Here is a 21,806-nt window from a genome sequence, read left to right on the forward strand (position 1 = left end):
GCAAGCTGATAAATTTAGCTGTGCTTATGTCAGTCAGTCCTGCTGTGTGTGGACAGTGAAGAGAAAGTACTTCAATATTTGTCATTCACTACATCATCTTTGCCAGAAGCTTATACGTGATAAATGTATGTGCTGTTATGTGTTAGTAGGCAGATGGGCTTCCCCGTTTTCAGACCTGCCATCAGAGCAGCAATCTGGTGCTACAAGCAGACTGACTGCAGAAAAAGAAGGGATGAATTTGGCCTCACTTGTGTGGTCAGCATATGATTTTAGACAGAAGAGTCCTGCCAAAACACCACCTTTGTGAAGCCTGTAAAGTTTAGTTTGTGTAGAGAATGTGTCAATATGGTGTCCTTGCAACTCTATAGTCACTGTATTATATTTTAAGGGGTGTCCGTTACAGTATTCTGTCAACTTCCTGTACACTAGTGGATGGTGTAGGCCATACTGCTGGCTCATGTCGCTGACAGACACACAAATCATCATTCCACCGACCTATCAGCATGACGAACAAATGATGGAATTTCTAATCCCCATAAGTAAATGAATTTCCACCCTGCCAGGGACCCGAGTCATAATGCACATTGATGATTCATTGACAGGGTTTTTCATTACTTCCGTTTAAAATGAGCACTCACACACTGAGGCAAGCTGTTCTGCTTCTTATAAGCAGAGACAAAGGGAGTACGAGAAGACAGGAAAACAAAAACACCATGTCATATTACATAATGAATGTATTTGATCTCTGACATCCGCTATCCTGTTTAATTTTGGTATATGTGTGTGTATGTGTGGCACAAGAGCCTAAATGCAATTCTTCTGTTGTGATTTACACATTTTGTATTTTCTGGATGTTTGGCTGTTACATAAACCACATTCTTGACCTTTTTCTAAAAGCACTGTGATGATGACAAACATCTAAACTACGGAGCTGGATACATAAACACTCACACAATGACATGAAAGGGCTTAAGCATCTTCGAAACACTGTTGTGGTCAGGTTTGGTTATGCCATGTGACATGGAACTTGCTGTTTATGTTAATATATGTTTAGCTCAGGGCGTCTATCCCCTCAGTTATTTAAAGAAACAAATTATTTCAGGATCAGCTTCTCTACCCTGTGGCACATGCTCCTCTTTCACTGAAGTAATTCTCTCTGCTAGGAGAGGCAGAGAGGGTTGTGTGGAATAAAAAAGAGGATGAAAAAGCTGTGCATCATGTGATATTCTTTTTGTATAACTTCAAAAACATTTGAATATGTACTTTAAAATGTGGAATGATCTGTTTATTTCTTATACTGACATGGGCTTTAAATGGCCGTGCAAGTTCTGTCAATGTTGAGTGCAAAATCAATGCAAGAATAATGAATGTCAGTGTCATTTAGGTTTGTTCAGTGTATCCATAATTAAGTTAATGATTGAAAAAGATTTTTTTCCAAATTTGGACTGATCTGGATGTTTAGAAAAGTGAGATTGTGCACAAACTGACTCTGCAATGTGTCCTCTGAGAGATATGAAGGAGCCTGTATCTCCCTATCTGTTCATGTATCTATTTCTCAAGGCTCATTGGAGTTGAACTGCTGTACTGATGTGTGCCTTGATGTTAATGGCTCATGTCAAGAAACTCTGTCCTGTTTGCAACAGCGTGAATTTTAGGAAAGATAAAGACATACAAGAACAATTTTATGAATGTGGCAGTCACAGAAACACATTTTGTTTGTGGTTTATTTCAGATGTGTAATTGAAATTGAAGTACTTGGAATTGCATTTCCTTCCATTTTCCATTATATGATTTCCATTTTGTGATACACATTTACTTTCAGACATTTCATGGGGATGTTTGTATATCTTTACTCCACATTAAGAGCAGCACTACAGTATATGGAGTAACACTTCTTTTAGATTCAGGCTATGATCATGTTGTGTAAGATGTGTTTTTCTCCTATAAGATGCAGGTGTCTAACAATAAAACAAATGTAAAATAAGACTAGGATTTTGGAAAATTATGTAAAAGTGTTTATAAATTTATCAAAGAATGTGAGTGCTTTCCCTCCCTGGTATATTTTATATAGTTGTAAAGCAAGGATATTTGTGTGGAGTAGAGAATTCCATATACAATTTAAAGTCACACACCTGCTTTCCCTGGGGTGGTGTAAAGAAAGCTGGGCAGCTGCCACAGCATTTGAAAGGAAGCGTCAGTATATTTTCAACCCATCAATCAATCAGTGAAATACATGTACAGAAGACCTCTGTGTTTACTATGAGCTGCCCAGAACAAACTCCTTTCTTTCTCTAACATGTAGCCCTATTTTGTGTTATGATGTATTTGTATATTTATATACAGTAGCAGAAGCACTATAATGAATCTAGTGTATGTGCTGATAATTACAATATATCCTTAACACATGCCCAATTAGTAGTTATGCCTGTGTTATGCAAAGTGACAACCTTTATCATCTTATCTTATTATCTTTGCATGTAACCACGCACACTAGCAGCCATTAAAACATAGTAGTAGGATTCTGTATGTGCTGATTATGGATGTGAAGGCAATGCTACGGTGAACATTCATGAATGAGTCAGAGCGTGCACAAATGAATCCTACATGTGCAATGTGTGCTTTTTATATGTTAGACAGTCATGGAATATGGGACAGAAAGGCTCATGTATTTACAAATCAACATGTGGACCCAATCCAGTGTTTCTGACTCATTACATGATGGTCATTTGAGGATCCCTGCAGTTTTTTTTACAGTGTGTGTGCAGCTCTGAGCACGTGCCTGCCAGTGGTGTGAAGGGGATGGGAACTGATAGCTCTATATATAGAAGTATATGTACGTGGAAGCTTAAGAGTGGACCGTGCAGAAGAATGGAGGCTTGCTGAGCATACTAATGAGGGTTACACACACTGATCCATACACTACACTGAGTGTGTATTACTTCCTCTGTATATAAAAAACAATTTAAGGTTGAAAACCCTCAGAGTAAGGTGTGTGTGTGTATATGTGTGTGTGTGTGTGTGTGTGTGTGTGTGTGTATTTGTATGTGATTGGTGTAACTTGAGCTAAGGACGAATGGGGGAGGTGGGCTACAGTATGACTCAGATTGAAACAGCTGACTGTGTGTATGAATGTGCGTGTGAAAGAGAGAGAGAGAGAGAGATAGAGAAAGAGAGAGAGAGAGATATGGACATCATAGTAGTAGCCCCAGGATCTTGAGATAGCGCTCTATTACACAAGAACCTTCTCGTCATTCTGTGTGTGCGTGCGTATGTGTGTGCGTGTGTGTATGTGTGAGTGAATGTACTGAATATATAGTCCTCATCACTTTTCTTTCTCGTCTTGTTCTTGTGTCCTTTCTCCTTCTATTTCTCCTCTTTCACATCTTTCTGAGTTTACTCTTTCTGAGCACACCAATCACAAGGTTTTAGGAGCACAGGAGGCAGAGTGTTAGAGGGGAACTCCATCCTGTCCAGAGAGCTCATAAAACACAAGATCAAGCAAAAAATAACAAGGCATCAGGTGTGCTGCACTGAGCATAGGCACATTTTTGGCTGCAAGCAAGTGGCAGCAGCACTCCTAACCCTCATTACTCACTCTTACCATCACAGAACATTTCTAGTCACACTATTCATCACTATGTGGGATTTCCACACTGGTCTACAATAGAAATCAACATGAAAATATAATATTCTGCTACCAGAAGTGGGGATATATTCTATTTTTGGATTTGCTGGAGAACGTTACTATCATTACTCTCATTACTATCATTACTATCGTTACTGTTCCATCTCTTGTTCTGTCTCTGACGCAGAATGGTTTCTTTTGGCTGTTGATATTGCTCAAGGCCAAGAGTCAGCTGCCTGATGTGGGTTTTTGCAGCAGTAATTTTAGATAGATAGATAGATAGATAGATAGATAGATAGATAGATAGATAGATAGATAGATAGATAGATAGATTTGAAAAAAGTGCTGATAATCCATATAAAATAAATAAATAATTGTATTTTATATATATATATATATATATTGCACAGTATAATTTCACAGCAGTAGTCTGTAAACTTGTATAGTATTTAGCTCACAACACGAGTCCTGCTTAAGTCTTTGTGTGCATACTCCATTACATCAGGTGCACTAATGTAGTTCCTGGCATACTCATCGTGGGTACTGCTGGTGGTTCATCCTCCTCCTGGGTAATAACGGGATTTGTATACTGTGATAAAAGTGTTGTTTCAGCAGAAAGCGCAGCAGTGAACCCATAATGCTGTCAGGCTCTCACTGCAGGGATGACAACAGTCGTTTTCAAAAGGCTGCCCACGCTGGAGTGGAGTGGTATATTGGTGAAGTCTTTATAATGACTTACTGTGCATGGAGCATGAAAACAGGACATCTTATTAAATTGTTCTATCCAGCGGCAATACATTTGTGGGAGTTGATTTTGCTTGAAAACAACACAGTCCAGCAAGCGATTGACCTGTTTTCATGACCGCACATGGATGAGTCAACAATAAATTCTCTGCAGACAGCTAGTGATATGTTATTCTCTGAGTGGTATTTTCATCCTTGTATCCTGCACTTCCTTTTACACCTACTACAGCAGTCTGGATCTGTGAGTTATGGGATGATTTTTGGAGTGTTTTGGTGTGCATAGACGTGGAGGACACAGAGCCCAAAGCAAGGGAGGAGAGATGGTTGGATTCAATCACTACAGATTAACTGTAGATTGATGTTTTTTGTGAGAGAATTGTCACCTCTGTGCTCCAGATTAAACTCTGCCCACTTCATTTGGACATGACGTTAAAAGGGATTGGGCGCAAAATGATCCTGTGACAAGATATTTTACTTGAAATTCCAAATGATAATCCCCTTTTCGGTATTAAATGGGTATTTCTTAATCCCCACATGTGTAATTTGATACTATAATGCTGGAAGGAGGGGCATATGTTCCAAATTTTTAAATGTGACATCACGAATTATATAACATTTGGTTTGACTGCCCTGCATTTGTGTGTGTGTGTGTGTGTGTGTGTGTGTGTGTGTGTGTGTGTGTGTGTGTGTGTGTGTGTGTGTGTGTGTGTGTGAGTGAGTGAGCATGTGTGTATTTGGCTGGTTAATGATGTATTTCTTCATAAGTATAACTGGAGGCCAGATGATCCAAATGTTTATATGATCATCACCCTTCTACTGCTGCTCCTGCTGCTTATTAGCAGCTGCAAACTGCATTCAAAATCCAAACCTGCTTCTGATCTTTCTAGTTTTACATTTCACAGATTACATAATTACTGTAGGTAGCAGATTGATGTGGTGGTTTGGTATATGTTGCTGGATTCAAGCGTGTTGTTGCATGATAGTTATACGTTCTTTCTTCTTCCCGTCCACTTCCATCTCCCTCTGGCCACCATGAATTGTTGGTCTATGACGCAATCCCTCTTCCCTGCTAGTTTAAGTTACCCATCCAATCAGAGTGCAGCAGTAGGAGGGAATCCAGTCAGCTCATACTTGTAAACAGAACTGACAGTAGGAGGGACTTTCAATTTACAGACCCACCCTCTGTTGTCATCCCTGTTCACACTTTCTCCGTGTATTTGTGTGTGTGTGTGTGTGTGTGTGTGTGTGTGTGTGTGTGTGTGTGTGTGTTGCATGGAAAACGGGGAAAAGCAAGATGAGGAAAAAGGAAAAGGAAGAGTGGTCAGTAGTGCCGTGGGGGGAGACGAGAGGGGAAGTGGGCGTGAGTGTGTGAGTTAGGGCGTGTGCTGATTTTTCAGAGTTACACTGGCTTAACACAGAACTGCCATGAAGCCTTCTACACTGGTTTACTCCACACTACTGACAGTAGGTTGTCTTTATGTCAACTTTTGTGTGTGTGTGTGTGTGTGTGTGTGTGTGTGTGTGTGTGTGTGTGTGTGTGTGTGTGTGTGTGTGTGTGTGTGTGTGCGTGTGTCCACATGTGTGCTTGTATTACTTCAGAGTATCAGTTCGCTGTCACCAGAGAGGAGCGTGTGAGTGTGTGTGTGTTTGTCCAAGCTGTGAACATATTTGTTGGTGATGTACATTTACGGTATTCTTTCTCTTAAGTCTGTCCCTTTTCCATTTTCCCTGCCCTGCAGTTGAACTGGGAAGAAGGCGTTTAATTTCCTTTCTTGCCTTCAGAAGGGCCCCTTTTTTCCCCACTTCATTCCAACGTGTGTGTTATCAGAGATAAACATGAGCTGTGAGGATCGCATTGTACAGTAAAGTGACAGCAGAGGTTTTGGTACTGATTGAGAAAAAAAAAACGGCTACTCTTGTATTCACTGAAGCCAGCAATGAATAGATGCTTTGTGCATTAATTCCAAGGGTTTTAGCTTTTTTTCTCACAAGCAACAGGCACTCACAATGAGTTACACTTGCAAATTCTGTAATCCTGAGAGTTTGGAGAATTAGTCAAAGCCACCAGCAACATTACTGCTGTTTTTTCTGTGTGTACAATGGCCAGGATACTTCCTCTCATACATCATGTTTTTTAAAGCTTACTGCTCTCCTGCCTAGGCTTGGCTTTTTCCGACCCTGCTGCCCCTAACACAGTCAGAGCCCAAATTCAGAATCTGAACGTCTTAACTTACTTTTCACTCAACTTGCAGCCTAGCCTGTCAGATAACTGGTCATGGTTACTTTAGAACATCAGAACTGAGCATGGTGGCCTACTTAGGGGTTTAAGTGGGCATGAATGAAGTTAGAACCATGACTAAACGCTGTCTGTTGAATTCATATAACTATGAACATGCATGCATGAATATCGTGTGTGCCTGTTGTTGGACCATTTATGTATTTTTCTACCAATTTGATAGTAAAGATGAACCATGCAACATACACACATCAGCTAAAAGACACATAGGTATTTGCATTCTCTGTGACTGACACCAAGCAGATGATTTTAGCATTTACGCTTCTCTTCATTCCACCCCAATGATTTGAGAACAAATTCTTCACTGGGATTCATCATGCTTCAGAGTCTTCTTCTACTACAGTGCACCCGATAAAATTATACCTTAAATTGTAAAAAAAATCACCACCAGCCACTTCACTGTCCAGCAGTCCTAAGACCCCTGCTCTTATTTTTAGCTTCACTGTCATGGCTTCCTCATCTGCCCAATAATACATGTGTCTAAATTTAGACAGACGTGATTACAGAATGACGATATTAGTGTTGGTGTTTGCTAGTACAGAAACAGACGTGTGAGAACCTTACACAGCACTGAAGTATACAGAAGTGTGTGTGAGAGAGAGAGAGAGAGAGAGAGAGAGAGAGAGAGAGAGAGAGAGAGAGAGAGAGAGAGAGAGAGAGAGAGAGAGAGAGAGAGAGAGAGAGAGTGTGTGTGTGTGTGTTCAGGACACACAGTAGGCAACAACTGACAATAGTACATGAGCAGAGATGGGACATAGGGGATTGAGTTCTCTATTAGATTCAGCAGTGACAGATGTGCAGTCAGGGGGTAGTGTCTGGTGGGGTAGATGATTATAAGTGTGTTTGTGTGTATCTTTGTGCATGTGTAAGTGTGTATGTCATTGAGTGTGTTATGTTCATAACTATATGTTAAGGACAGGCAGGTTTGTTTGAAAGACATCCTGCTGTTCATTCATCCATGCATTTGTATGTACGTGAGTGCATGTCTGTGTCTGAAACATGAATAATACATGTGTTGACTTACTGGGAAAATGTAGCTGGACTATGTTTTTGGATCCAGTTAGCAACATACAGATAGAAATGGCACATGCACAGTAGGTGCCAATTATAAGCCATATGTCAGCTCACGTTAAAATGTTTTCTAACAAAACCATGTTATCTCCTATAAGCCTGGTTGCCACAAAATGTTCACTGTTGCCCATGCTGTGTATTGTCGTTCCAACTGGATGTTTTTCCATTGTTAATATCTGAGCCTTCCACCCCATATACACACTAAGATCATAGCAATGGGAACATGCTGAAATTGCATCTGTAACATATTGCTGTAATCATTATGCTGTATATGTTAGGGCTTGCATTGATGAATCTGAAAGTGGGCCACGTTGGAGGCAGAACTAGTTTGTGTTTCTAGGCAGACTATCCCCACCTTAAAGCTGTATTTCTATAATAGATGAGATTATGTAAGGCATCCACTCCCGATTGTCACTGACATGTTTCCATTGTCATGTATTGAATATGCAATTTAAAATGTATTTATGGATTCTATATTTTATAACATTAAAAATACTACATGTATTTCATGTTATCATACATTAGCTGAAATTGGTGTTGAAAGGCAACATGATTGGTTATTAATTTGTAGCTAAATTGATTGTAACCTGCAGTAATGATCCCATGAGAAACATTTAAGTTTCAAAAAGCTTGTGTGTGGGTGTAACTGTCACAACTGGTGACGTGCATCAACAGTGTGTATTTTACGTATGTTTTAAGGTACCTGTGTGGCCAGCTTGTTTCAAAGCATTGTTGTGGATTTGTGAGCACACTTATTCTTTAGTTATAAAGCCTTTTGTTCTTTTTATTTCCCTGCTTTGGTGTTAACTGAGCTGTTATCTAAAGGTCAGGCACATGGTTTTACTGGTTTGTCGACATCTGCTGCTGTCTGTACCCTCAGGACTGGTGCATACTGTACCTCTACAGTATTTCACAGTTCTCTTTCAGCTGGCATTTGTCTGGTATTAACCTAGAAATAGTGCTGTAACAATGGACACGTTTTTGTGCTAATCATGGAATTAAACCATTTTGTTAACTTCAGTTCCTGGTACCTATGGTGTGAAATTTGCTTAGCATTTGTGGCCCTGAAGCTGATTTTAGAAGTGAACGTTTGAAAAGACATACTGCATATTAATGTATTCATTTTCTGTGTCTCTCCAGGTTAACTGCTGTCATAGTCTTTGGCTTTGAATGTCCTCTGCTATGGCAAAGCGTGAGGCTGGGGGCACCAGCCCTGTGGTGCGTCAGATAGACAAGCAGTTTCTGGTCTGCAGCATCTGTCTGGATCACTACCGCAATCCCAAGGTCCTGCCCTGTCTTCACACCTTCTGTGAAAGGTAACTAATATTTGTGCTTTCTGTTTCAATAACAACTTGCAAAATTCCTAATTACCTACCCTTACCTCAGGCTAAACCTGACAAAACCTGAGTCTCTGCTCTCACACTGTCTGCTACTTATAGCTTTTTTTTAAAGAAGGTGGAAGACATTTCCATGCCAGCACTTATTCTCACAACCTATTACAGAAGGTTCTTGTATATTTACATGTGCCCTAATAGAGGAACCTCATCTATTGCAAATCCCTACCCACAATTAAACAGCTCAGAGCACTTCTCCTCACTGACTCCACTGGGATAAGTGCATTCCTCAGCATCAGGGACTGTCAGCGACCACAGTCTGAGAAAGGGCTCATTGTTGCTAGACACAATTACAACGCCTCAACCTTCAGTTCCTCGGAAAGAAGACAGCCCCTCAGGCAATACTTACTGGGGCTTTTTTCATACCAAGCCGAGCACATGAGGCTTTTGGAAAGCTTGTGGTTCAGGATGGGTGGATGAAGAGGGGGTGTTGTATGTTGTCAGGTACAGTAGGCTACATGGAAAACCAGAATTGCATTTCAAGTTGGTTTAGTCTTAAACTTATATCAAACAAATAATTATGGAGTAGCCTTGATTAGAATCAGATAAGTCCTTTTTCCATGCACTGTGTGGAGCATTTGCCCACCGGAGGGCAAGTTTAATCCCAGGTTTAACTGGGTAGCATGTGATATGGAGCCCTGCTGAGGTGAACAGATTTTGTCTGGAGCCATACATGAAGTTGCCAGACAGATGTTTTAACACTGAGTGGGTTCATGTAGTGTTAGAAGTCTTAGGGCTGAACTGGCAAACAGAATCAGTTTTGTATGGTTCTCTATCTCTTTTAATTGTGTTCCCTGTGATTATCTATAAACTAAGAGTGCTTCTTAATATCATAATTGCATTCTGACTATTCAAAGATCAGGATCATAAGTTTGCCATGGGCTATTTTATTTTTTCAAATGATATAAAATATAAAATAATCTTAAAGTGGAAATACGAAACTTTTTTCTTTAACTTATCATTATGAAGTAAATGTTGATTTTACAACCAAAAGAGAAAAGAGACTAGTGCATTGTTTTCCCTGCTAGCTGTCAGTAGTTATATCTCATAATAATTTATTAGATGGCCAACCTCTTTCTGTTGTCTTATCGCTACTGTATGTGACAAATGTGGAATATTTTGCAGGCAAATCTGATGACAAGATTGAAGAGGTTTTCTGTTTCCACTTGTACTCATCATCATGATTGTAGGATTTTACTTAATGAGCGAAACTGTGGCACAGCTACAAACAATGAGTCAATGAATCAATAAGGTGATTGTTGGTAATTGATTAACTCTTAATTAACTCTTTTCCTCTTTTCAATATCATTACACATAAAAGACATTGGGCTTTTTATAGGACATGTAGTATTTTCTTTTACTAGTTTAATTTTCTAAACCAACCATTGAAGTAATCACAAATCTACAGATTAATTGACAGTGAGAATAATCATTAGCCTTATCACAGACCTGTTCACCTCATACCTGCTTCATCCTGACAGCTGCATGCCCAACAGAGCAACAGTAGTTGATATAGCAGTGTTGACAGAGCAGTGGGTCGAGGGAGAGTTTTGTTAAAGCTCTCTGTTGTTCTCAAAAGCTCACAGCTGCAGTTTACTGATGGCAGAGGAAGCTGGGTGGATACAAGCCTTTGCGGTGTTATTAAATACAATGGTGTTAGCATTCAGCCTAAGTAGCTGCCAGATGTCCCTGTATACAACAACAGAGATGTAACCACGGCACTGACCTGAGGTCTCATGTGGCACTATCCACAGATTTAGTAATCACAGCCAAAAAAGCCATAGGAAAAAAGTCATACAGCACATTCTGGATAGCAGCCAGTCTGTAGGCCAGGACTGTGATGCAGTTTGCATATTGCAACCGAATTTTGCTGACTGTAGGTTTGGTTTTGGCTTGAAGGTGTCTAATGTCAAATAGATTGCCTCCTAAGGGCAAAAAACCTGCGCAGCAACCTCAGTATCCAAGCTGTCTTTACATGCAGAATCATAAACATACATACTCTATACTTACATTTAGTCTTCCAAAATCATACGCCACTCTTGAAATCTCTGCTTAGCAGATTGGTCTGCCAGAGACTCTTACTCGAAGAGAGTGTGTGTGGGTTTTTTCCTAAGGCTGTGGGTACTGTTTATTGACTCGGATTCACACTTTCCTCCTAATTGTTGTGAAAGAAGAGCACTATTTAGGCACTGGCTCTCAATTACAGTAATAAGGTGTCAGCTCACTCTAGTGTCTTCCTCTCCTTCTCTTTCTGCTGTATTGGTAAATTGATTATACACAGACAGAGCAATGCAAAACACTGTCTCAGGCAGGGTTTGTTCTTTAACTCTTTCTCTTGACTCCCTCTCTCTAGTTGTCTCCAGAACTACATTCCCCCAGAGTCTCTGACGCTCTCGTGTCCAGTGTGTCGACAGACGTCCATCCTGCCAGAGAAAGGAGTTTCTGCTTTACAGAACAACTTCTTCATCACTAATCTCATGGAGGTTTGACACTTAATACCCCATTTTTTTAAACATTGGTCAGATTCCTTTAACCACATTACATGGAACAAAGTATAAAAACTCAATGAAACCAATTATGAGTTAAATGCAGTAAATGATCATAAAATAAGTAGAGCCAGTAGTATACTGAGTGTGTATTCATTTACTGCAGTGTTAAAAAGAGGGAAGACATGTTTGCAGGATGATGTCATTCTGGACAGTTTTCACTTCTCTGAGGGGCTTTTTAGGATTAGGACTGTTTTTAAAAAAGATATTATTTAAGATTATAACATTGCATAACATCAGGCATACAATGGTGGTGATTAAGGTTCACATTAGGATAAAACAAGACTGTTCAAAAAGTGCTTATAAAAGAGAAAACAATCTGATAACATTCCAAACAGAACTTAAGAAAGCAGATAATCATCTTATATGTCTTTTGAAAGTTGCTCACTGAAAACAGCACATGATAACATTTGAAATGTTTTTGACCAGGTCCTTCAGCGTGACCCAGAGTGCTCTCGACCGGAAGCCTGCAGTGTGCTGGAGTCCGTCAGCGCTGCAGCTGCAGGGAAACCCCTCTGCTGTCCAAACCATGAGGGAAAGGTGGGAAGTCTCAGCTCTCTCTTATCTAACCAAAATGTCCTAAATTCTCTTGTCTTTAGATTAGTGTAAAGGAAGCTGAAGCTAACTTTTCTTACTTACTTGCAATGCCCAGCAAAAGTGAATTAGGATTATACTCAGTTTGTCTCCCTCTGCAGGTGATGGAGTTCTATTGCGAGTCGTGTGAGACAGCCATGTGTCTGGACTGTACAGAGGGCGAGCATCGGGACCATGTGACCGTTCCTCTGCGGGATGTTGTGGAACAGCATAAGGCTGCGCTGAAGACACAGCTGGATGCCATACACAGCAGGTGGGGCTTGATACCTTAATAAAGCTTTCAGAATATTTCCTTCACATCAGGGGTTCGGAAGTCTGAGCATTTGGCCCAGATTTGGCATCTGCTATCTCTTCATTGGCAAAAATCTCCTGTGCTGTCAAAACATGGTCCTGAGTAAAGTGGCACAGGCCTGTTTTCATTAAAGAATAAAATGATTTTATAGCTTCATGGTTTTTCCATTGGATTTAGTTTTGTATTTGGTTTTATTTTATTTAAGCACAAAAATTAATGTTTTGTCATATCACAGGCTCCCTCAGCTAACAGCAGCCATTGAAATGGTGAGTGAGATCTCTCGCCAGCTAAATGAAAGAAAGAATGAAGCAATAGCAGAGATTACCAGTACGTTTGAAGAACTGGAACGGGCACTGCATCAACGGAAGTCAGCCCTTATCGCAGACCTGGAGAACATCTGCAGTGCCAAGCAGAAGGTTGGTATCTTTCATACATGCACTTGCACATGGGCACTTGCATCTTTTAATGCACTTACATCTTTGCATGCTCATCGTCAGACACACAAAACAAACAGGTTTCAATCAAACAGCACACAGTGCCTGGACATGACCTGCTGCATGTTTCACATTCTTGTCAACATACTTCTGCCTGCTTACTTAATAAGATAACATTTTTGGATGTTTACTTTTCCACTCTTCCCCCATCTCCCTCACAATTCCATTCTCCTTTTCCATCTTTATATATGTTTCACCTGATTTATCTAATCTCTCATACTTAACTATAACTTGTTCTTCCCTTCTTTTTGCTTTTTTGGTCCCTTTCCCCCCTTTTCTTCCACTTACCTGAGGTCAGGTGCTACAGGCCCAGCTTTCATCCCTCCTGCAGGGGAAGGATCACATCCAGAGCAGTTGCAGCTTTACGGAGCAGGCTCTCAACCACGGGAGTGCTACTGAGGTGGGCTGGCAGATTAATTTGTACAAACAAGCTAACAAACAGGTTACAACTCATATGGAAATCAGCAATCAAGTGTATTTCAGCAGTGTAGCAGGATGCGAGCTATACAAGGATATGAATTTGTCTCTGGCAACTACAGGTACTGCTAGTTCAGAAGCAGATGAGTGAGCGGGTAACAGCACTGGCGAGACATGACTTCCCAGAAAGACCACATCAGAATGCACACCTGGACTGTCAGGTATTGACTGCTGTCTATTCTGATTCAAACTTTTGCTATGCTCAATTTTTGTTATGGTAATCTGAGTATAACATGGTCACAATGCATTTTTAATGCCTTAAGCCCCAGGTTAATAGGGACAGGTGAATGTTTTTATCTTGTAAGTTGGGTTAATTTTTCATGTGCTATAAAAAATATGGTGCATTGAACCGTTTCAATCTCCAGAAAAAGGAAAAATGTCCTTTGTAGCACAGCAATAGGCTAGATATTCCAGAACAAACTCACAAACACAGCCTTGATGTACCACTGGCTTGTTGGTTGATATGTCCTGCATCTAACAGAGTGTGACCATATTACTATCATTGTATTTATTGCCTTTAGTCTAATTTTCACTCTCATTTTGGTTTCTACCAACTCCACCCTGAGAACAATCACATACACTTAGCTTATGTGGTTATCTGGATTTCAACATACACTTGTAAAAATGAACATTAAACTTTAGGAAGCAGTAAAGGATTCTGCAGTGAAATTATCTGATGTGCTGTCTGCTCCAGGTGGAGACTGAAGGCCTGCGGCGCTCCATCCAGAACCTAGGTGTTCTCCTCACCACAGCAGCTGTGGCACACACCTCCGTTGCAACGGGCGAGGGCCTCCGCCATGCAGCAACCGGGCAGCACCACACCATTACTGTGACAACAAAAGACAAAGTACTGTTTAAATGATGTAGCCTCTCTGCTGCTTGCTGCAAAGGAACATGTGTACAATGAGCTTTAGATGAATGTTTCTATTTTGCTTTTGCTTTAAATCTGTTGTTCTCTTGCAAGTCAGTCGTTTTTGTTGCATTGTATTGAATAAGATTTTCGTCCTTCTTTGTCTTTGATGCCTTGTTTTGTTGTTGTTTTCATTCATTAAGCTGAAATTCAATCAGTGACTTCTCTCTGCAGGATGGGGAGTTGGTGCGGACGGGAAATGCTGTTTTAAAAGCAGAGATAACATCTGCTGACGGGAGCCGGGCTGCAGAGACAGAGATAACGGACAATAAGAACGGGACATATGAGGTGGGGTACACGGTACGCTCTGAGGGAGAGCACTCTTTTGCTCTGTTGCTATATGGCCAGCCGATACGTGGCAGTCCGTTCCGCTTGCGGGCGGTCAAACCGTCAGATGTGCCACAATCTCCGGATGATGTCAAGAGGAGGGTGAAGTCTCCCAGTGGGACAGGGGGCCACATACGGCAGAAAGCAGTCCGACGGCCCTCCAGCATGTACAGCACCACCAAGAAAAAGGAGAATCCCATTGAGGATGAGCTCATCTATAGAGTGGGTAAGACAGATGACCCATCCAGGAGAAAGTTCTCAAAAACTTATCAAACCAAAGACCATGTAAAGTTAAGTTATAGTGGAAAAACACTTAATATTAATATCCTCCAGAGTCAAGAGGTCAGCTTCTGTTTTCAGCTCATGGCAGTAGACTACAGAATTACAGTAAAATCACCATGCTGATACCTAATAGAAGATCTGAGAGTTTGGTGTGCTTAGTTGCAATAAGATGTTGTGGTTTTGGATGTTAGTGTCACTGTCAATCAGTATGTAACTTTCACAAACAAATTAACTATCTCAAGCAGGTATTTCAAGTATTTGCAAGGTTATTTCTGAACTGCTCTGACATGAACTGAAACCTTTATATGCCCAGAAGATAAGAAATCAATCCAAAAACTTCAAAAAAGCTTCTTTTTTTACCACTGGAATGAGCTTTAAGGAAAAACATTACACTATGAAACTAAGGTGGAAATATCAAATGGGAAGTTTCCTGAGTGTGTACCGGTAATTATTTATTTGTCAGGTACTCGGGGCAGAGAGAAAGGGGAGTTCACCAATCTGCAGGGAATCTCAGCCTCTAATAATGGCAGAGTGGTGGTGGCAGACAGCAACAACCAGTGCATACAGGTGAGACATACACAGAGAGGGAAATGCATGGAAGTGCCACCATGTGTGCATTTGTGGTCATGTAGAATAGAAAAAACACTGTCATAGTACTTTGATAAACATAAACTTCACACTCTGATTGCAGATATTCTCCAATGATGGCCAGTTCAAGATGCGCTTTGGGGTCAGAGGTCGGTCTCCGGGACAGCTGCAGAGACCAACAGGCGTCACTGTGGACATGAATGGTGACATTGTGGTGGCCGACTATGACAATCGATGGGTCAGCATCTTCTCCTCTGATGGAAAGTTTAAGGTGAGATCTTAGAGCTGTGTGGTCACTAACCTGTACTAAAGATATCTAAGGTTAAACCACTGAAAATACATTTTCTGAAGGGGAATTGTTGTTTATTTCCTTGCTTTGCAAGTTTTTTTTTTTGCTGCTCAAGTATTAGAGATTTTTAAAATCATAGTTTAAAAAAAACATGTAGTGTCGTTTGTCATTTTTCTTCCCTTGCCTCAAAAACCTCTTTGTCCTCCCCTGCACAGAATAAAATTGGTGCAGGCCGACTCATGGGTCCTAAGGGTGTGGCTGTGGATAAGAATGGACACATCATCACTGTGGACAACAAGGCCTGCTGTGTCTTCATCTTTCAATCCAATGGGAAGCTTGTGACTAAGTTTGGAGGCAGGGGGACGTCTGACAGACAGTTTGCAGGTGAATAGAAGGCTTGCAAATGTAACAATAGACCTCTTTGTAATACTGACAGGGAGTCCACAAACAATGCCTTCTCTTTCAATGACGCAGTGAGGCAGCGGTGTCTGCCAGCTTCTGAAGTAAATCCATGATAAAGATTTATATGTACAGTATTCTCCAATAGGGTTTTTTTTTAACGCTTTAACTTTAAGTGTAAGAAAAACAACATTCTTGCATTTTCATTATATTTCTAAATATAGGCTAGATTAATGCATTAAAATAAATGTTAAATTCTGTTTATAAGTGTAAACTTGTATATAATTTGTACACAAAGCCCCATGTGATGCAGAGACCCCTGCTTCCCCTACAACTGCACCTGTGCTGACCGCCCTACTCTATTTTCTTCTTTACTTATCCTATATCTCTGACTATCTATTGTTTCTTTCTTTCTGTTCTTCCTCCTGTTTTCCAATTCAGAAAAACTTGGCCCAAACTTAAATAAATCTGGCTCAGTTTTCAGTAAGTACTAAGTGTGGCCTTGCTGCAACCTTAATCCCACAGTGCAGTTCCCTCTGTCTAACCCGACTCCCTGATTATGTGTCTGACCTCCTGACAGCTCAGATTGTTGACACATCAAGGATCAAGCTGTGCCTGTATAATAATGATTAGGCATATAAGTACATGCCATTGTAATAATCACTCACTATTACAATTATCAACATTGTGTCATGTGCAATGTTTATTGTGGTGTAAAATGCCTATGGAAAGTTCAGTGTGAATGATTTTCACTGCTCTAAAACTAACCCAATGTTCCCTGTTTAATAATAGACAATCAGCGTTGAGAGCTACAGAGCTTAAAATGATTTTTTATTAGTTTAATGGTTAAGAATCACTTCAAGTAATTAACTACCCATGATGCAATTTTAGTAACCCACTTGTACAACCACTTACTGTACAGCCGAGACAACAGGATATTCTGTGATTATAAGCTCCATGTAGTTTTAAGAAAGGGAAAGGGAATGACTCTTGGTAACTTGAGCTGTTCCATTGAATCTAACAATAATACTATTTTGATATTCTGAAAAAGACTCAAGTGTGCATGAAATGAATTTCACAATTTGTACCCAAACTACTTCAAGCTAATCAGAACTGCTGACTCCCCTGCTTAACCTGGGGTTTGTAATTGCAGTTCATGACACAACTAGTTCAAATCTAAAGCATCCTGCTAACAGCAAAGAAAATCAGGCTTTGTCTACAGCAACTACAGCAAGATCAACAATAACACACCTCTTTCTTAACACAGGTCCACACTTTGTTGCAGTTAACAACAAGAATGAAATTATTGTGACCGATTTCCACAATCACTCTGTGAAGGTAAGACAAACATCATAATACTTGCAGTACTCCTTCAAATAGATACACATTTCCTATATAGTTAATAGGCAGTATTGGAGAAGCTACTTTGCAAGCATAGCTTGTAAAACTACATGTAGTTCAGCCTGGCAGTAGTTTGAACAAACTACATTTCTACCCCTGGAGCTTTAGCAACTACTTATACTCATTATACTCAGCGTTAAATAAATCAACATGTGGTGTATATGAAACAAAATATAATAGCCTACAAAAAGCTGACATTTTTGGTCAACATACTGTAGGTTCACCATAGACATGTTGGGTAAGCTATAGATATGTTGGGTAATATAACGAGAAAATGAAAATCCTACCCCAATACCCACTTGTAAATCAGAAATGTAAATCAGTCACCAAAAAATGTAATAAAAAATATAAAGAGGTAGACATATTCTAGATCGGTGTGTCTTGAACAACAATGTTGGCATGTCATAACATGATTTATGCCTTTTTTCAAAGAGAGTTCTGGAACACAACAATGGTAAAATAACATTTATAGGTCTTTTTTTATAAAAAATATTTCATGTTATTGGCCAAAATTGTAGTTTGTAAATTGAGTAAAAAAATGACCCAAAAAGTAGTTGAAATACTTCATGCAGCACAAAATATGAATGTAGTTTAACTAGCAGCAAGTTACAGCAAATTGTAGTTAAGCTATGTAGTTCAACTACATGTAGTTTAAATCTTCCCAACACTGTTAATAATCATTATACATCTATACATCCAAAGTGTTTTTACTGTCCCAGGTGTACAGTGCAGATGGAGAGTTCTTGTTCAAATTTGGCTCCCATGGTGAAGGCAATGGTCAGTTCAATGCTCCCACCGGTGTGGCTGTGGACGCCAACGGAAATATCATCGTGGCTGACTGGGGTAACAGCAGAATACAGGTGAGCCTGCTACAACACACAACTTAAAGAGCTCACTATAAATCAATCACTGTTTTCCAGAACATCATAGTTACAAACAAAAAATGACATTAAGTTATGAAAAGATGTGTTAAAGGATATTAATTGATCAGTGGATGGAAAATGTTATAATGATAAGGATGGTAAGATCTTTGCACAGTAACAACGTAAACCGAGTCACAGCAACTTGAAACCTGTGTTTTCTCTTTCAGGTGTTTGACAGCACAGGTTCCTTCTTATCTTACATTAACACATCAGCAGACCCACTGTACGGCCCTCAGGGCCTCGCCCTCACCTCAGATGGACATGTGGCTGTGGCTGACTCTGGCAACCACTGCTTCAAGGTTTACAGATATCTGCAGTAGGCTGTTTCTGTTTAGATAGGTTAACATCATATATTACTTGAGGACATAGAGCTGCAATGTGCCTGCACACTTTACTGTGTCCCTGAGTTCCACAAATTAATTTTCTGAAGAAATTAAAAGAAACTAAAATCCCCAAAAAGTGTAATTATTTAAAGGTGTATTTTTTTGACAAAATAAGCTAGTTACCCAAAACATTATTGCATTAGGTGACATTAATTCTCCCACGCAGAGAGAAGAAGAAAGAAAATTGGAGCGATATTGGTCCAAGTGGTAGTGTCACCTCAATCTCAAAAGTCTACCCTGGCAAAATAGAGGACGACAAAGTAATACAATGTCACAGGCAACTCAGGAATAAAGTATTTAGGAACACACTGTAAGTAGATAATACTATCTGATCTCTCATGATGTGTATACCTTACACTATCCAAATTTTAGGGCTATTAACAAAATTCACTGAGAGAATAAGGAAGTGGAAATTAGCTTGTGGAACAAGGTGTTTTGGCTGTATTTGTCCAGGTGTGGCCTCACCACTAGATAGCCTACCAGTCTAAAGTTGGTGATACACTGCAACACTCCCTGCAATCAGAAAACAAGGCAAGGCACAGAAATAGAAATATATTAGCTGTGAGAAGACAAGGTTTTGTGATTGACCTAACAATGCTCAGGCTTTCTCCAAAAAATGACCCTGTCATCACTGTCTTATGATTTCTCATAAATAATAGAGCACACGCAGACAGGGATGTGCAGTTTCTTATTCTGTTTTTTGGAGGTAATATGAGCTGACCCAAACTTTTAGTTTTGGTATCCAAAGACGAGAATCAAGAAGCACAAATAGAAAAACACCTGAAAGGTTTTAAACTCTTTAGAACCAGCCCAACATTAAGTTTGAACCCTTCTAGTTAGTCTTTCACTTCTATTAAATTAAATCTTGTATCTGACCCCACTAGTACTTTGCACTTTTGTGTATTCATATCTACAACCTGATGTAGTTGTATATATGCATATTTAAGTGTATATATGGAATTGATGTCCCATTATTTCACTATATAGCCTACTTATTACAGCACTTCAACTGAAACTGATTTCCACACTGGAGCATATACTAATACAGTAGAAGGTTATGCCAAGTAGTAGCCAGCTGAATGACTTGCAAACATCAATGTAACAAAGTTGTATACTCATTATTTGCTGTATTTTTTATTTTTTGGAAGAACAAAATGTATTTATTTTCTTTTCTTTTCTACATAATTTGTTCTGCAAATTATTTTTCTAATTCGTGCATTTGAACTGTCTTCTCTTTGCCAAACGTCATTGTACATAGGCCTTGTAACTTGTAGCACTGAAAAAGGTTTTCTCTTTCGCCTCTTCCCAATGAGCTCACAATCCAGTTAAACGGTAACGTTCCCTTCTGCCAAAATGTATTGTTGTAAGTTGTTGTTGAACATTGCACAAAATACAAATATTATAAGAGTTATATAGTTTGCAAGAGTAATATATGCCTTTGTGTATAGTTATCATTTTACATAATCAGAAGTGTTCTGTATATTACAATCATATTCTTGTTATAGCTGACAAGCACCTTTATCATGGATTTTCCAGTATTTGTATTCATTTGCTTGGTGGTTCAGGAACACAACACCAGCTAACAGCTAACATGCAGTGACACAGAACGTTTTTCCACTTGTTTCATGAATAAACCGTTTGGCCTGATAATTCATTCTTTCTCTCTCTGCTTTCCCTCCTCCGTTAATTGAACTCCTGTGTTACTATAGTTTGATTTTTTCCATCAGTCTGTCTCTTACCTGAAGCTTATACTGACTCCTACTGATTCCTACTCTTGTCTGTGTGAAATAGAGCAAGTGCATATAAATGAAACAGCACATCAGCCATCCTGTGTAATCTACTGTATGATCCCATGAGAGGCCAGTCTTACAACAAGTGTTCACTACATTTATGTAATCATGGCAAAGGTATGATTGTAAATATTAAAGAATGAGACTTTGAACTGTTGTGCAAATGGTCTCTCCTTTTTTGTCATATATTGTAAGAAATGAGTGTGCCCAACTGTCCATCTATATCCTTGCTGACATAAAAGTCTAAATATTGAGCTGAATTGCACAAAATACCAGCTACTCTGTGCCCCATCCCACATTCCTGTTTTGTTAAAGGCAACTGCACTATAGTGGCTATTTGAAAAACATTAACTGTAGTATTATAAATATGAGTTACTCCATAAACATAAATCTTTAGCAGTTACATTATATGTTTGTCGTAGAGCATTTTTATTTTTTTTCACTTTTGTATCAATGTTTTATGATAAAAGTTCTTCCCATACTAGGATCTGTTCACAATTTTTGCATAATCAACCCTAATTTCATTTTATTGAACATTGCAAAAATATGAGTGGCATATTTATGATTGGTATCTATCTTGAGAGACCTCTATCTGTAAACCAAATGCGTCACAATAGATGTTCAGAATCTGTTGCATAAGGTCACATAAGCAGCCAGTACAGTTTGTGCTCACAATATTATGTTCTTTGATTAGAAAGAGTGGTCACAGCTGTCATCTGCATGCTCTTCTGTCCAGGGTCAACAAAGTACCATATCTAGTTCATGTTCATTTGAATCAAATTGTATGGTCCTTTATTTAAAGCATGTCCCAGTAATGAGAGAACAGTCATTTACAGAGCAGCAGGAGATAGGAGAGAACGGATTTCTCACCTCCTCCTTATATGTTCTGGCAGAATGAAAACTGAATAAGCGACAAACTGTCAGAGGTTAAATTTGGCTGTTGGACCAGAATAGTGAAGATGATGTTGAGACAACGATAGC

The 21,806-nt window shown here is 39.5% G+C and overlaps 1 protein-coding gene across 2 annotated transcripts; it reads left to right on the forward strand.

Moving 5' to 3' along the window:
• The first annotated feature begins 5,723 nt into the window (after positions 1 to 5,723).
• On the forward strand, positions 5,724 to 20,963 carry trim3b (tripartite motif containing 3b). Of its 2 annotated transcripts, XM_053331312.1 has the most exons (17): positions 5,724 to 5,833; positions 8,877 to 9,052; positions 11,484 to 11,613; positions 12,106 to 12,216; positions 12,372 to 12,523; positions 12,798 to 12,978; positions 13,355 to 13,456; positions 13,596 to 13,694; positions 14,228 to 14,380; positions 14,618 to 14,996; positions 15,516 to 15,619; positions 15,744 to 15,911; positions 16,145 to 16,313; positions 16,770 to 16,811; positions 17,596 to 17,666; positions 18,449 to 18,589; positions 18,820 to 20,963. In XM_053331312.1, the coding sequence occupies exons 2-17, from the start codon at positions 8,907 to 8,909 to the stop codon at positions 18,970 to 18,972; spliced, it is 2,301 nt and encodes a 766-aa protein (XP_053187287.1). In that variant the 5' UTR covers positions 5,724 to 5,833; positions 8,877 to 8,906; the 3' UTR covers positions 18,973 to 20,963. The 2 variants fall into 2 exon arrangements, with proteins under 2 accessions (XP_053187287.1, XP_053187288.1); XM_053331313.1 differs by lacking the exon at positions 16,770 to 16,811.
• Positions 20,964 to 21,806: the final 843 nt, after the last annotated feature.

This window comes from Scomber japonicus, chromosome 13 (assembly GCF_027409825.1).
Source record: "Scomber japonicus isolate fScoJap1 chromosome 13, fScoJap1.pri, whole genome shotgun sequence".
Classification (NCBI taxonomy): Eukaryota; Metazoa; Chordata; class Actinopteri; order Scombriformes; family Scombridae; genus Scomber; species Scomber japonicus.